The sequence below is a fragment of the Aptenodytes forsteri genome, unplaced genomic scaffold, assembly GCF_000699145.1.
Source record: "Aptenodytes forsteri isolate BGI_AS27 unplaced genomic scaffold, ASM69914v1 Scaffold346, whole genome shotgun sequence".
Lineage (NCBI taxonomy): Eukaryota > Metazoa > Chordata > Aves > Sphenisciformes > Spheniscidae > Aptenodytes > Aptenodytes forsteri.
Window position 1 is genome coordinate 1,506,625 of NW_008794078.1, and position 15,691 is coordinate 1,522,315.

A 15,691-nucleotide genomic window follows, 5' to 3' on the forward strand; every position below is an offset into this window, starting at 1 on the left:
TTATATATATATATATATTAAAAATATACATTAAAAAAATGAGTTTTCCATGTACTTCCTGGAAGGATCTGAAATAATTACGGGATAATGAAATCCCATTCAAGCAAGTTAGGATAGAGCTGTTTCTCGTAAACTCAATAAAATCAGCCTTAAATGTTTAACAAACGTTTTGGTGAAAGGGTTCCTTTGTTCCTCGTTGCCTTGGTATTTAAGGGAGATGTGGAGGCGGGTGGCTGGATTGTTGCAGGTGTCTTGTTTTTTTGAGAAGTCCTTTTCCTTCTGAAAAAACAAACAAACAAAACTGCTATTAATCTTTCTTATGGATGCTTTTTGGATGGGCTGCAGCACTGGAAGCCAACCCAGGCTTGCTGGGGAAGGGGCATAGCCCAGCCGTGAAGGACCTGGCCCCTCTTTATTCTGCCTTTGGGGCTGCTGAAGAGCCAGAAAGGCATCAAGGAATGAAAAATAAAATCAAAAGGTACTTCTCTGGGTTTGCCCCAGCCTCCCAGAGCTGTGCTGCTTGTGTGAGGCCGTGTGTCATATAAGACGACAAGCTTTTGAGGGTTGAAGGCGCTTGAGCCTTCGAGCATCCCTGCCGCATCCAGGCCCCTCACAGTCCATCGAGTGATCACCCTGCTGGGTTGGGGTTTTTTGCTGCACGCAACAAGATTTTGGGCAGCACTCAGCCAGCAGGAAAACCCCCGGCAGTGAATAACCTTCGCGCAAAACTGCTCCTCTGGGGTGCTTTATGGGATGTGCAGGTAGGACTGTGCATGACTTATAACTTACGGGCGGTGATTTCCAAATCCTACACGAGTGCTTCCTTCGGGGCAGGATTTTCCTCTTCCACCTTCTGCGCTGCTGCAGCTATCAGTGTTCTTGGAGTTAGTATAAATTTTTTTTCCTTTTTTCATGAAATGGTCAGTGTACAAGCTGAACACGTGCTGTCGAACTCAGTTCAGTAGCCAGGTGTGAACTGGGGAGTTGGAAGAGAAAACTCCTTTCTGTTTTCAGAGGGAAGCTGGGAGGAAATGCTGAATGCCAATAAAGTTTTCTCATTCTGTTGAGAGAGAGAGAAATGTCCTGAAACTGAGCTTGTAAGGTTAATACTGGTTTAAGGTGAAGTGCCCCAGGACAGACGTACTGCAGGACTCGGCCAGCATCGCTGGAGCAAGGCATGTGGAGATTGAACTGTCTTGTATTCACTCTGACCGGGTGGAAACGAAAATTTCCAAGAACACCTTTTTATTCTGTCAGTTTTGGATTTGAAAGACAGAAAAATACAGGTTACGAATTTGCTATACTAGAGATGGGTTACAGATATGATGGTTCTGTGTTCTTGGTGTGATGCAGAGATGAGGGCAAGGAAAACTTTTGGGAGGTTTTCCATGGTTTTATACAGGCTCCATTTTAACATTGGGTCAGAGCAGTGCAGATGGCTTTTTTTTCTTGCTGGTGTTTGATGAAAAAGCTTCAAACCTGCTGGAAATCTAAATGGTATCGAAATATCAACTTTATTTTGCTATGGCTCCATGCACTCAGAAGTTTTCTTTCTAACAAAGTTAGGGTTTTGAAGAAGAAAGTGCTGGTTGTTATCTGCAGGTATTTCACCCTTGCTAGAAGGTTCATGAACCAAGCATCAGATCAAGAAGGCGGGACTCCAGGAATAGCAGTTTTTCATGACTTCCATCAAAATGCTGCTGCTTTCCGGCTGCGGGATGAACTCCAGAGAGGATCCTTGCAATATGACTTCCAGTGATCACCAGGGCAGAACTGGATGGCTTTAACTCTAGCTGTTGGAGTTGCTGGCCATGGAAGGCAAAGTAAGAACACCGTGAAATACATCCAGCTCAGCCAAAGACAGGTTATGTCCCAGTAATCATAAAGTTAAATTTGCGTGGATTCAAATAGTTTAAATTGTGTTTAAGCACTCAGTGTCTGCGGTTCAGTTCAGCTGAACAGCCCAGCCTCTGCCGCCGTTCCATTAGCAACCTCCTGCTGTTATTTTGGGTCTTCCCTGAAATGCAGGATCTGGGAATGTTGATGCTTTAAAGACAGCAGTCCATATTTTTGAAACCCATTATATGCAATTACCTTTCTGTCCGAGACCTGAATCTCTCCCGGCCTTGTAAGCTGGAAAGTCAAGAAGGGAGGAAAATACTGAAGTGCCATATGGCTGCATTTGCATGGAAGTTTGTAAGTTTGTATTTCGGTCAACTAGTCTGGAAAAAGATCATTGAATTATGGAAGGTGTCTGGGAAGTGGTTTAGATGCTAAATGTAACTCAAAGGAAAGTAGTAAATGTGGTGGGTTAGGCTTCTCCCCTCCCCCCTTAGGATTTTTAGCTGCAAGACATCTCAGACATGGTGTTGCATTTGAAGCGAAGTGAAAAAGAAGAGCGGCTGGTGGAAGGGAGCTGCGTACTTCGACCCTCCTTTTACAAAGACACTGGCAAAATCAAAGCCTTAACTAACGAAGGAATTCTTTGCCGTTTAGTCCTGGATGCGGGATTGCAGCCGTAAGCCCACGACAGGCGTACAGCAAGGCTCAGGGCTTTTTCCCCCCGCTGGTTTCGCTGCGGTGCGGTTGCTGTAAGTGATGTGGCTCATGTCAGAGAGCGCTGGATGGTGTTGGCTGCGTGTTACAATGTGGCTCGCGCATGCTAGAGGAACGCACTTTTATCTGCCTTAAATGTCGCCTGTCTCTTAGACACACACTTCTTGTTTAGGAAAATTCTCGATATCCTTCAGAGTAGCAATTATATATGCACGCACTCTTTTTCTGATTTTTTTTTTAATATATATATGCACACACCCACGAGCTATAATTTTTAAAGCTCTTTTCCTTCCACTAAAAACAGCACGTGGTTTTCTGCGCTACCTTTACTCCCCAAGTTCATTATGGTTTTTTGCTCAGGGTGGGGCGGGCGAACAACCTGAAGCAGCCCTGGAACATGCTGGCCGGCTGCCATGCAGCTGGCTAATCCCTGCAGATACTTTCTTCCCAAGCTTTTAAGGCTGTTGAAGACAAATCTGTAGGGTTAAGATAGCAAAGTATTCCCTTTAAGAGCGTAATTAAGAATAGTTTGCATGAAACGCGTAGCGCGTAGGCCATAAACCCGACAATTAGAGCGGTCTTAGAGTTTAAGAAGCTAATAAAATGAGGGGAACTAAGGCTGCTGTGGGTTTTTTTAGCTGTTTCATTTTTAACTATACGAAAGGCTTGCGTTATCTAACCTCAGCGGCAATCGGTATCTCATTAATAGTAAGGAACCAAATATTTTCACATACCTCATTAACCATTTCTCCTGGAATAGTCAAATTGCACAGTTGCCATGATAAAAGTGCAGGTGGATGACTTGAACGTGGTTGTTTCACTGCTTCGGGGCACCAAGGTTTCAGCAGTGACACGCACATGGGATTTGCAGATTGCTCCTTCACTCCGGAGGATTTTGAGTGCTTGCAGCCAGCCAGAGCCTCGGTGCAGTCGTGTAAAATTAAATAGCAAAGAAAATAAACAGCTTTTACGCTAAGGAAGCAAGGTCCTTATATGGACCTGAAATATTTGAGTACCTCCCAAGTATTTATCAACACTGGCATGAGGGAAAGAAGTATTGCCTATTCTAGGCTTGTGGATGGAAACGGCAGGCAAGATTTTGACATATAAAACTGAAGGAAGTGGTGCGTAGCCTTGAAAACTCAACGTGCAGCTTCTGAGTCCTAGCCCAGTGACTAAACCAAGATGTCAAGCCTTAAGAAGCCTTAAACACCTTTTTTCTCCTTTCTTTCTTTTCATTGTTTTTTTCCTAAGTCCCTTGGTGTAGGTTGCGTGTTGGGAAACGTGCGCCTGTGGCTGGAGTCTTGTGAGAGCGGGGATGGGGACGTCACTGGTGACTTTTGATCGTGCAGGAAAGTGTGCCAAGGGATTACGTGAGCGGAGCCAGAGCTCTGCTTACCTTGCCAAAGGTGAACCCTTCTGCTGGACAAGGTCCTTTTCTAATAGGGGAGCAGAGGTCTTCTTGCCATGGTAGGGGGATTGGAAACTAGGTTTTCTGGCTTGATATATTTAAGGAGGTAGCTCTTCAAGATAGGAGAAATGCAGTTTATATGGAGCTCTCTTGGCACGTGGGTGAAATCAGTGCCCTCGGTGGCAGAGGTTGTAAGAACCGTAAGTCACAGTATCGGTGTGGTTATGAAGATGGAAACCGTACGGCTCTGTGCCCCACCAGATTGTAATTATAGTGGGCAGGGATAGTAGTCCGGGGACCTAAATTTAATGTGTAGGCATCCACTAGCATTCAAATGTAATTATGAACCTAGAGAAATCACCGAGAGGTGATGGAAACATGCACATAATTGGTAGAAATCACAAAGTACTGAGCAGCTGCTGCTTTCTTAATTTTCCTTTAAGTGGACGATTCCTGCAGCAAAGTAACTGAAGACGATATTACTTTTGGGACAGCCGAAGGTTCCGGCTGCTGTCATAAAAGTGAATGGTAAATCCCGCAGGAAGCTATATTGCCAGTGGCAGTTTTCAGGTGTGGAAGGAGAAGCAGCAGTTTGTGTGAATGACTTTTGCCAGGGAGATGGGAAGGAAGGTCGTCTTGAGCGGCTCCGACTTCAGAAGAGAGCTTGAAATTTAATGGGAGTTCCCCAGAAGTGAGAAGAGTTAAAAATAAGACCAGAAGGGATCCTTGGGGAACAGGAGAACTGTATCGAAACGTATAGTTGGCTTTCTTTTTTCTTTATCTGTTAATTGCTAATCCTTATATACTGTATGGGAAAGGTACAGAGAAGAAAACAAAAATTGTCTTGGATGGAAGCAGCTCAATTTTTGCATAGTAGGAAATTAGGTGAAGTATTTTGCTTACTCCTGAGTATCAGGAAGCAAAGAGATTAAAGTTGCCACGGGTAAATTCTAGAAATGGGTTTTCATTAGAAAGTAAAAAAGTAACTGGATCTGTTTATAGACACACTTGCCCTGTTTCCTGTACCAGGATGCTGCTTTAAGGACTCGAGCAAAAATATTCTTAAAAATGTTGTTTCTCAGTTCTGTGAATGCCTTGCATGTGTCAGCTGTGGTACGGGCCGTGCATCTGAGTATGCTGAAAGGCTTTTTATCAGCCAGTGCAAAGTCCTCAGAGCAATAGGGGATGAACCTTAAGCATCTGTGTACTGCCTTCATCGTGTAGGTCCAGTGAGAAAGTTGTTGTATCCATAAAATAAAGCCGGTGAAGGGAAAATTGCAGTGTGTGTTTTGTGAGATCTGTCTAGCTGCAGAAGAGGTCCCAGGTGCCTCTGCCCAGAAAATGCTCGCTGCCTCCCTTGGTCTGTCCTCAAAACTGCCTTCAAGTAGGATCCGTGAGGCTGCTTACTTAGGTACCGAATAAAATCTGGTCGTGTTAGAGAAAGGGGAACTCAGACTTCAAGTATTAGCACTTGGATTACAAAAGTGATGCAAAAATAATGTCTGAAAACACGAGGCAGTTTTATCTGGTGCAGGATGAAGAAAGCTACCACTGCTTGTAATTTTGGACAGAAAGGGCCCGTTCTCTTGTCATGTTGTACAGGATGCTGGGAAAATGTCTGGATACATACAGAGCATTCCTCAAGGAGGAACTTCTTTCCCTAAAGGATGATACCTGACATTTTGAAAGGCCTCCTCTTGGAGCCTTCTATGGGTTGAGCTTCCTCCTCCTGGTGAGCTCACCTGGTGGCCTAGAGATGGACAATTCCTGGGCAATTTTCTTTGCGTGTCCTTTTTCTTAGCCCCTGTTGATGTTCCCAGTTTTGCCCAGGTTTGAGTGCGCTGTGGCACCTTTGTGGGTGCTGGTGGGTGTCTCGGTAGCTCTCCAGCTGACAGTGCCGTGGTTGTGCATGGTTGACGTCTAATCATGCTGTGGTGACCTCCCTGTGAGGGCGTCACAGCCATCAGCACTGTTGCTGAGCAGTCACTGGGTTAATCGATGTCTAACACACGATGGGTTGCACCAAGCCAGGACTTGGCAGCAGCATGAGGACAGAGAAGCTAATTTGGGTATTTCCCAGCAGCTATGGGGTGGGGACAACCTGTTTTAGCTTGGAGTCTGTTGCGTGTCCCATGCAAGGTGCACGGCTTTTGCTTACGGTGTGTAGTGGCCTTTCTGCTCCCAAATGGCCCCCTCTCTGGTGATGTCCCCAGCAGATGCTGGAGGAACTGCTCTGTGGAAAGGGTACAGGAGGAGGCCTGGGGGAGCAGAGCCTCCTGCTGTGAGGGCTTTTTTGACTCCTTGCGATGGGCACCTGGATTATCCCCAAATCTCAGGTGCTTCCAGAATAGCTTCTTGTGAGGGTATGACATGTCGCCTTTGAAAGCCCCTTGAAATGCTGGTGGAGCTGTTTTAGGGACATGGTGTGGTCCTGATGACCTGAGCCGAGATGGTTCCCATCTCCTTCCGTACCAGCTGGAGCCACACTTGCGTTTTTTTTTCCCATAAGGCTGTCCCAGTTGCGGAGGAATTTGAGTGTCGTCTTCCAAAGCCCACTTCACTAGTTTGATCACAAAAACCTTAAAACACTTTGTTCATGGGTTATTTGAGCTTCACACGTTCTTCCAGCACTTTGGAGACCTGATGCCCCAATGCATCCCCTGTGGGTTGTGGCCTTGGGGTGCTGCCTGGCTCACCCCGCTCTCTTGGTCCCTGTCCCCAGCTGCATGAGGGAAGGAGTATCCAGGACCATGGGTTGTTTGATCTCTATGTTGATATCTGGAAACCCAATGGGTTCATTCCTTGCTGTTTGATGGGTCTCTTTCCTATGGTGGCTTGAGTGGTCAAGGCCATCCATCACAGATGTGGACTTCCATCCTGGGCAGAAACTCTGTGTTGGGGCCAGACCAGTGCTGTCTAAATACCGCCCTCAAGAAAAACGCTCTGATGGGACTGTGTGATGCTCACAAAAGGTTTTGTTTTTTTGTTTTGTTACCATTGCAGTGACAGCTATATTGTGCGAGTCAAAGCTGTGGTTATGACCCGAGATGACTCCAGTGGGGGATGGTTGCCGCAAGAAGGAGGCGGTCTCAGTAGAGTTGGCGTCTGCAAGGTCACGTACCCGGAGGGCAATGGAAGAAGTGGATTTCTAATCCATGGTGAAAGGCAGAAAGACAAACTGGTAATAGACCCTAATTCAACTTTTGTCTGTTCTTATAATGAGAATTATCCCAAATCTATTGCTATTGTATTCTTGTGCAAGTTTTTTTAAAACATAAAAAACAAGCATGTGCAAATAGTACCAGATTGGACAAAACAAACCCATCCTCATCTAGAATTGCCATCTTTTGCTATCTAGGTTGGCGTGCTGCCACCTGGAAGGAGCAGGTAAATTTTGGACATCCATGTGCAAAGACCCCCTTTGATGACTGAAAAAGGGCCTGTGGGGTTTTTTTTCTAAGATCTAGCAGGGGTAAGTGAGAAGTGAATTGAAGTGTAAAGAACCCATGAAGCCAGTCACATTGCACTGAGTAATGCAGTACAAGCCTTTAAAACGGCCATGAATTATTTATGCTGTGTGCCGCTCAAGGTTTGAATGAGCAGAGTGAGAATATGAAGACAAGTTGTCTCTTATGAATTGAAGCACTCGGTTTCTCCTGGTAGCTGTTTATCTAAAAAGAAGCTCTCGTCTTTCCCCGCACAAATCAAATTAATAAAGCCTTTTCCCTATTTTCAGGGTCCATTTTAGATGTTACAGTTTGTTACCTCGTTTCTACATATATGATTCTCCTGAAATTCGCTCCTGTGAAGAGATGGGCTAGCTTAAAAATATGCTCCCTGCACAGGCTCTGCGAACTCACTGTTTAGGGAAAAAAAATGCATTGAGTCAGAAATGATCTTGCTTTCAAAAAGACTGGCGTTTTAAAGCTGTTTCAAGTACAGTTTGTCTTTTGCAATACTATTTTCCTTAGGATGCTTTTTTTGACACTGTTTTGGAGCCATGCTTATGGTTCTGGGGGATGGGGTAAGACTTACAAGCCATTCCGGTTCTCCCTGAGCATCACCCTAGAGATGATTTTTGGCACAACAAAGCTTGAGATGAGTGCCTGGCTGCGGGTGAGGGAGGAAAAAAAGTGAGGGGAGTGTTACAGCACCTCCTAAGTCTGCTGGTGAATAAAATTTCTGTTGAGCAAAATTATTGAGGGAAGAGCTTCTCCCTCCACCTGAGCCCCCACCAGCTGTAACCTGTGCCGTGCTGGGTCTGGTCCGAAATAGGTTCCTGGGGTAGGGAGCAAGCACCTACTCAAAGCACAAGCAAAAGATGAATGTGCAATGGTTACAAGAATAATTACAGTGTCTGGTGTTTATTAGTCATCATTTGGTAGGGAAGGATGTTCCCCTACGCAAGGCATGACTTGGCTTGCTTTTGGGTCCGGGCTGAGATGGTGCCAGCTGTGTCCTTGGGGTGGGAAAAGTGACTTTGCTCCTCTTTTGGGGCTCGCGCCCTCCCAGGTGGTGCTGGAGTGCTTTGTGAAGAAGGACCTCGTGTACACGAAGGCAAACCCCACCTTCCACCACTGGAAAGTCGACAACAGAAAGTTCGGGCTCACTTTTCAAAGCCCCGCCGACGCTCGAGCCTTCGACAGAGGAGTGAGGAAAGCCATCGAGGACCTCATAGAAGGTACCGCAGCGCATGGCGGCGGCCACTTCGACCCTTGGAAGAGTGGGGAAGGGGGTTTGAGTCATGGAGCTGGGAAGAGGGATGGGTTTAAAATCAGTTCTTGGGCTTGGACCGTCTCTTGTGCACGTGTCCGAGTGTAGCTGGGTGCTTACCCTGCGCTGAGCAAGCCCCAGCTTACTTTTAAGAACTGAGTTTTCTCATCCCTTAAGGAGAGAAGGGATTTCAGTCCAAGTATTCTTCCAATCCTATCTGGCCTAGTCTGTCCAGACTTCCCCCCTTAATTATCGAGTCTGTTATTACTGCTTTTTTTTGATAGGCTTGGGTTTCACGCTAGCGATGGCAACTCAAACAGCCCAGGCTCTTCTTTATATGCAGCCAAATCTCGTCTTACTGAGTCTTTGTTAAATCATAGTATGAATTCCTGCCTGGAGTTGAATAAAACTTTGTTTTGTTTCTGGGGGTTTTTTTGCAGTAATTAGTTTTGTCTGTGTCCTCTTAGTTGAATGGTAGTTCTTGAAGACTTTGTTGTGTTTTTGGGTTTTTTTAGTTCTGTAAAAAATGTGTTTGAATTGCCTGTGCTTTGAAGTTGTCATAAATTTTTCCTTTTCACATTTCATTGCAATCAGGCAATCATAATACAGCTATAATTCAATAGGACTTTATTTTAATGAAATTTGAGTCTTCATGGGGTTTTTGCTTGATTTTTTTAATTTTTTTTATTTTTATTTTTTAACCATGCCACTTTATGTAGGGACTTGGTGGTCCAAAGCCTTTCTCCTTCTCACCTGGTGTAAAAGGGATATTTTTATATACAGATAGAATAGAATAGAATAGAATCATTGAGGTTGGAAAAGACCTCTAAGATCATCGAGTCCAACCATCGACCCAACACCACCATGCCCACTAAACCATGTCCCTAAGTGCCTCATCTACTCGTCTTTTAAATACCTCCAGGGATGGGGACTCCACCACTTCCCTGGGCAGCCTGGTCCAATGTTTAACCACTCTTTCAGTAAAGAAATTTTTCCTTACATCCAATCTAAACCTCCCCTGGCACAACTTGAGGCCATTTCCTCTCATCCTATCGCTTGTTACTTGGGAGAAGAGACCAACACCCACCTCGCTACAACCTCCTTTCAGGTACTCCAGACCCCTCACCAGCTTTGTTGCCCTTCTCTGGACACGCTCCAGCACCTCAACGTCCTTCTTGTAGTGCGGGGCCCAAAACTGAACACAGTATTCGAGGTGTGGCCTCACCAGTGCCGAGTACAGGGGCACGGTCACTTCCCTACTCCTGCTGGCCACACTGTTTCTGATACAGGCCAGGATGCCATTGGCCTTCTTGGCCGCCTGGGCACACTGCCGGCTCATGTTCAGCCGGCTGTCGACCAACACCCCCAGGTCCTTTTCTGCTGGGCAGCTTTCCAGCCACTCTTCCCCAAGCCTGTAGTGCTGCATGGGGTTGTTGTGGCCGAAGTGCAGGACCCGGCACTTGGCCTTGTTGAACCTCATACAATTGGTCTGGGCCCATCGATCCAGCCTGTCCAGGTCCCTCTGCAGAGCCTTCCTACCCTCGAGCAGATCAACACTCCCGCCCAACTTGGTGTCGTCTGCAAACTGACTGAGGGTGCACTCAATCCCCTCATCCAGATCATCGATAAAGATATTAAACAAGACCGGCCCCAGTACTGAGCCCTGGGGAACACCGCTCGTGACCGGCCGCCAACTGGATGGTATTATTTTTTGAGGATACTAGCTCAAATATATATCTACAGATGTGTATTCTTTTTGAGGACATTAGCTCCATAAGAGAGCTTAACGTTCTGGATGCCCTGTCCTTGCTTTAACGTGGACATGGTAGATATTGGGAGAGAATTAATCCCCCAGGGCTCTTTCCTGGTAAATACCTCATCAGTATTTACCAGGAAGAGGAAGGATCTTCTCAGCTAGTTATTAATTTGCTTTTTCCTGTGCCATTAACGTGAAGAAGTTACAGCTAGGCTGTCCGCTTTCTTCTTCTTGCTTGCTAAAACTGGGAAGCATTTTGAGTCATAAAAGTGATGTTTTATGTAAGTGGCACGGGATTGTGCAAAGTTCAAGGAGATGGTAACTCAGCTGTATTGAGTAGTATTTTGGAGATGCCAGTATGTGGCAACTCCTGTTCTGCTCTTTCTGATCCATTTTACAGTTGAGGTATTTAGAATCAAGTTCTGCTGTATCTCAGATACTTCAAAATCAGCAAATCTATATTTATCCCATTAACAGCACAGACTGATCCTCATGAATGTGTTCCTCCTTAACTTCCAAATAAGGCTTTCTAAATGAAAAACAATAATTGGCTCGTGCTCACGCAGTGTTGGGCAGTGGATTTCATTTATCGTTCATTTTTTGTTCATGTAGTTGATCAAATTTAGCAGGTAACATTAAGCACAACAAACTATGTGCATTCAAAACTTCGCTTCATGAAATTGCTGCTTTATTATTAATACTTAACCGATAGTTTGTTCCCTGTAGCATCAGAAGTACAGAAGTTTTGTGCACAAGTACAGGAATCCTGTGCAGCTCTGTAGAGCGTCTGGACTCTTTACTTTTAAAGCTAATGTAGCAAATGGCACAAATGTTTTCACGTTACTTAGTGTTTTAAGTGGGCTTTCACACTTAGCTCTGCACATCTTCGTGATGATGCAACTGAGAGCAGCCAAGGCTGGTGCAGATAGCATTATATAAAGCATGTTATTTTAAAAAATTTCCAGAATGAAGGTGGTACAAATCGTTCAACTGTTTTAGTTAGGGATGCGATGTGGCCCTAATTCAGTATAACAGTGGCCTTACATTAAAAAAAAAAAATGCCTTTGACTTGGGGTTTCTCCCCCCATCAGAGCATCTTGCTGCACCCACCCTCCTTGGCAGCCTCATGGGGGGCAAAACCAGCCAGGAAGGTGGTCCGGGATCCTTGGCGGGGGGTACGGAGAGGGGTCGCCCCTTTTTAGCCACGGCATAAATTTACTGCCAAGTCCAGCGATGGCGTGTGCCACCCTCCCCGCTGCCCTTCTGCGATGTGGGAGCTGACCAGGCTCTCGAGCGGCTCCGGAGGGGGACACCCGTGGGGTGGGGAAAGAGGTTGGAAGAAGATTTTTTTTTAATATGATTTCCCACTTTTCCAGACGATTGCCATGTAACTAATGAGAAGTGCACCCCAGTATTTTGCTCCTGTCTATGGTTTTATACATTTCAGCTCCTTTCAAATACTTCGCTTACGTGGGGAAAGGTGGTTCTCTGAGAAACAGCTGATAACAGAGAAGACCTTTACAATATGTAAAAACTTCTGAAATTAGAAGAAGAAAAAAACCCAATCTTAACTCTTCATTGTCGAAGTGAGGTATATTTTTTTTAAATAAAAAGTCGTTTTTCCCCCAGATTTAGGGAATATGTGAAGAATAACTTATATAGTTTCTTGACAGCTGAGGATTTAGTCTCGAGCACTGATTAGTACGTAGCTTTACCGTTCTTCAGAAATGAAAGTCTTCTGTAAATGGAAATGGTAACTGCTATTTTTAACATAGTTGATTAGCATTGGCACCCATGCGGTTGCGTGTCAAGAAACACTTTCAGATTTTATCTTTCCAACCCAGCTACCAGTAGATGGGTTTTTCTTCCTTAATTTGAGCCACTCTTTACAGATCTACAACATACAAACTTGTGAAAGTTTGTGAAAATCCAAATGTTTACCAGCCTGATAAAAAAAAAAAAGTTGCATAGAAATGTCATGTGTTTAAAAAGCTGTTTATTTTTTTTCTAGGGTCTACGACTTCCTCGTCAACGCTTCACAATGAGGCCGAGGTTGGCGATGATGATGTCTTCACTGTAAGTACATCTCACCCGAGGTCATTCTCCTTTACGCTCTGGTTTACATGGTCAGGTTGGAAAGGGTTTTTCTTTTTATGCCTCAGGATTGTCTTCCAGCCGTCATCGTGTTTGGCCAGTGGGTGTGTTTTATTTGATGGAAGTATGTCCTCTCCAGAAGGTAAAGCCTTGGGTTTATTTTGGCCTCCCGTCGCCACGTGAAAAGCATGGCAGAGCAGATATTGTCAGGGCTAGAAGTGAGCGAATAATAACTCTCAAATTTCCTGTGCCTTGGTCTGAGTGGTGTGCACACCTCTTAATACCTCTCTCTCTGTCCTTAAGAAGCTTCCCACAAGCTAGAGTAGATGGCTGCTACTCAGGTGCATACTCACGGAAATGAGATTTTTGAGTTGCAAATTGTTACAAAGCCAACTTTAAAGGTGTTTCGCCTATGCATGAAATGTAGTAAGTTCAAACAAGTGTTTTTCAGCTGGAGGAAGGCACAGTAGCATGCCATCTACCTAACCAGTGGTGACTTAAGTAGGAGTGAGTTGCTTGTATTTAATTTGTGGTAATGTCTAAAATGTGTTTTGGAGCTTTTCTGAAACAGAAGCTGCTACTGTCCCCGCTACACTTGCACACTTTAAAAGAGAAAAAAAAAAATTATGTCGGATGAAATTGTAATCTGATCATGGATATTCCATGGGCTGAAAACAAGACGCTCACAACGAATACTTTGTCTATTAAATTTATTTGCTCAGCTCTGATCGCAAACCCCCACACACACGTGTACGTGTGTTAGTTATATTATAACTGCCCTCCTTGTCCCACGGCACAGGTGGGGACTGGATGGCAGGAGGGTGGAAGGTGGGACGTCAGCGCAGCAGCAGCAAACTCAATTAAAGTCACCTTTGGGATGCTTCCCTGCATCTTTAGGGTGAATGAGGGAAAACTGAGGACCGGCATCAAGCCGTTTGAAAACGGGCACCGGGAAGCACCCGAAGCTGAAAGGTGTTTTTGAGGGTGATGTTTCACCGGTATGGGACCAGGGCAGGTTCCCTGCCGCGTTTTGACCAGATCCTCCCGGCGGCTGGCATGTTGTCTGCATCTGTCCTTTTGTCACGGCTCCGGGAGACAAACAACAGCAGGCAGGGTTAAAAGGTGACTTCCTGCGCTCCGCAGCAAAACTGTCATTAGCAGCTGCTTCCCAACTACCTGCCAGAAGTGATTTATAGGCACTGGGGTGGGACGGGATGGGGGGGAGGCACCCCTGGAGCCAGAGCGGTTTACCAATTTGTGCTGTTTTGTCCCCAAATTCGACGGGTGAGCTGTGCTCTGCTGGGGCTGGATGTCGCACTGGACTTGCTTGCAGCTCTTCTGTGCTCGTTGGAAAGGGGACGACCGTTGAAATGTGCCTTGGGCGGGCGTGTGCCGCTCTCACTGGGTTGGATGTGGAAATACTCGGTGTTAAAGCAATGAAAAGTAGCCTGTGGAAACGGGAAAGGATATTTTTGCTAAAATCGAACCGGCTGACATTTAGGGACCTGGGAGTGCTCCTGTATTTCTCCACAATCTCGATCTTGTGGTTGAGTGTTGATTTTTAAACTCATAGGGTGCTTTTTACTGGGAGGAAGAAGTTGTTGCCTTTAAGTAGGTGTTGCTTTACTTTGGGAAAGTTGGATAAATGGTGCTCCAGCTGCATCAAAATCACTCAAACTCCCTCAGGCAAAGTGAAGAGCCAAAACTGTGAGAGATTTTCCCCCCTGCTTGACCCTGGGGAGGTGACAGATAACCCCCCACCGTGCAGATATTTATGGGTAGGATGCTCCGCAGAGAAGGAGGAGCAAGCTACTTGATAGCATTAGCAAGGAGGGAAACCTCAGCTGCAGTTGGCACCTTGTTGGGATCCAGGGGGACATTCACACCGGGGTTGTGCCCTGCCTGGCAGCTCTCTCCGCATGTTGCGTGATCTCCAGAGTAGTGAGAGGGACTACACCGATGGTGGTAGCTCGTGTGGTGCTGTTGGTCAAGCTGTCACATTGGGGCGGGTGTGTTGTCATACTCCAAAAATCAGGCTTTAGAAGCATCTTTTTCCCGAATATTTCTTCTTTGCTTTCCCAGGATGAAGTCTCTTCTTTTCCTGCAGCCCTTAAGCTCTTTGAATCTCTCAACTTCCCATTTGTCTGGTAGGTGATGGTGGGGTATGAAGTCTGCATAAGCCAGAAATAACAGACTGAAGCATGGAGGGGTTTTAGACTGAAAGAAATGGATAGGGCTGTGATACGTTTTATTTTTACCCTTCTGTTTCGTTCTTTCTTTGCACTTCTTTTTGACTTGCGTGTCATAGTCCATTTGGTCATCCTGGCACACAAAACTTCTTTACAACTTTCCTGTAAACTCTTTTCCCCAGCCACAGAAGTGGATTTTTCAGCTTTGGGGTTTTTTTGCTCTGTTTTAAAGAGAAAGTACATTTGTTCTTCTTTTTTATTTCCTAAGGTAGTTATTAAAATCTTCACAGTCCTCCCCCTCTCCCACACATGCATGAATAAACTTAACTGCGTGCGGCAGAATTTTCAAAAGCATCTGCATGATTGAGTCATTTAATCAGTCATTTACCCATCTCTGAAAATCCCAGCCGTCGCTGCTGCGCTGCTGCCTCAAATATTTGGCCTGAGGTCCTGCCCCTCCTTGAAGATGTTTCAATCTGTTCAACCACAGCGGTCCAAAACTTCGCATTTCTTACGCTGCTTTACAGATGGCCACACCAGCTTTATCTTGCACATCAGTACCGATGTTTGCACCAATGTAATGGTACCGGCTTTAAAACAACCACCCTCATTACATATAAGCACTGACTCTGATACGGCTGTTGGATATTGATTGACACAGGGCTTTTATACTGTCCCCGATCCTGTTAGCTTCAATACCGCTCCGTGGGATGATGACTTCGTGCATATTTTTGTGTGTGCAGCTCGTACATCATACATTTTGTTTATTCGTCAGCCAGCTCACAACCCTTCCGGGCATCCAGCAAGTTATTTTCATGGGGAAGAGAAGGTTTGCCCCAGAGGTAGAGCTCTCCCTGAGGTTATGATCTTGTGTGGCTTAATGGAGGATCATTTTCTTGTACCGGAAGGTGGTTTTTTTTTGTTTTTTAAGGGGGTGAATTATCTGCAGCTGTGGCTGCATGAGCATTTGCT

The 15,691-nt window shown here is 45.4% G+C and overlaps 1 protein-coding gene across 1 annotated transcript in view; it reads left to right on the forward strand.

The window, feature by feature from the left end:
* The first annotated feature begins 6,977 nt into the window (after positions 1–6,977).
* SPRED2 (sprouty related EVH1 domain containing 2) overlaps positions 6,978–15,691 on the forward strand; it is a 28,995-nt gene continuing 20,281 nt past the window's right edge. Inside the window, exons 1-3 of the mRNA XM_009290845.2 lie at positions 6,978–7,148; positions 8,480–8,648; positions 12,448–12,512. Of these exons, the coding sequence (XP_009289120.1) occupies positions 7,005–7,148; positions 8,480–8,648; positions 12,448–12,512 (378 nt within the window). The 5' untranslated portion in view covers positions 6,978–7,004. The remainder of the gene's footprint in view (positions 7,149–8,479; positions 8,649–12,447; positions 12,513–15,691) is intronic.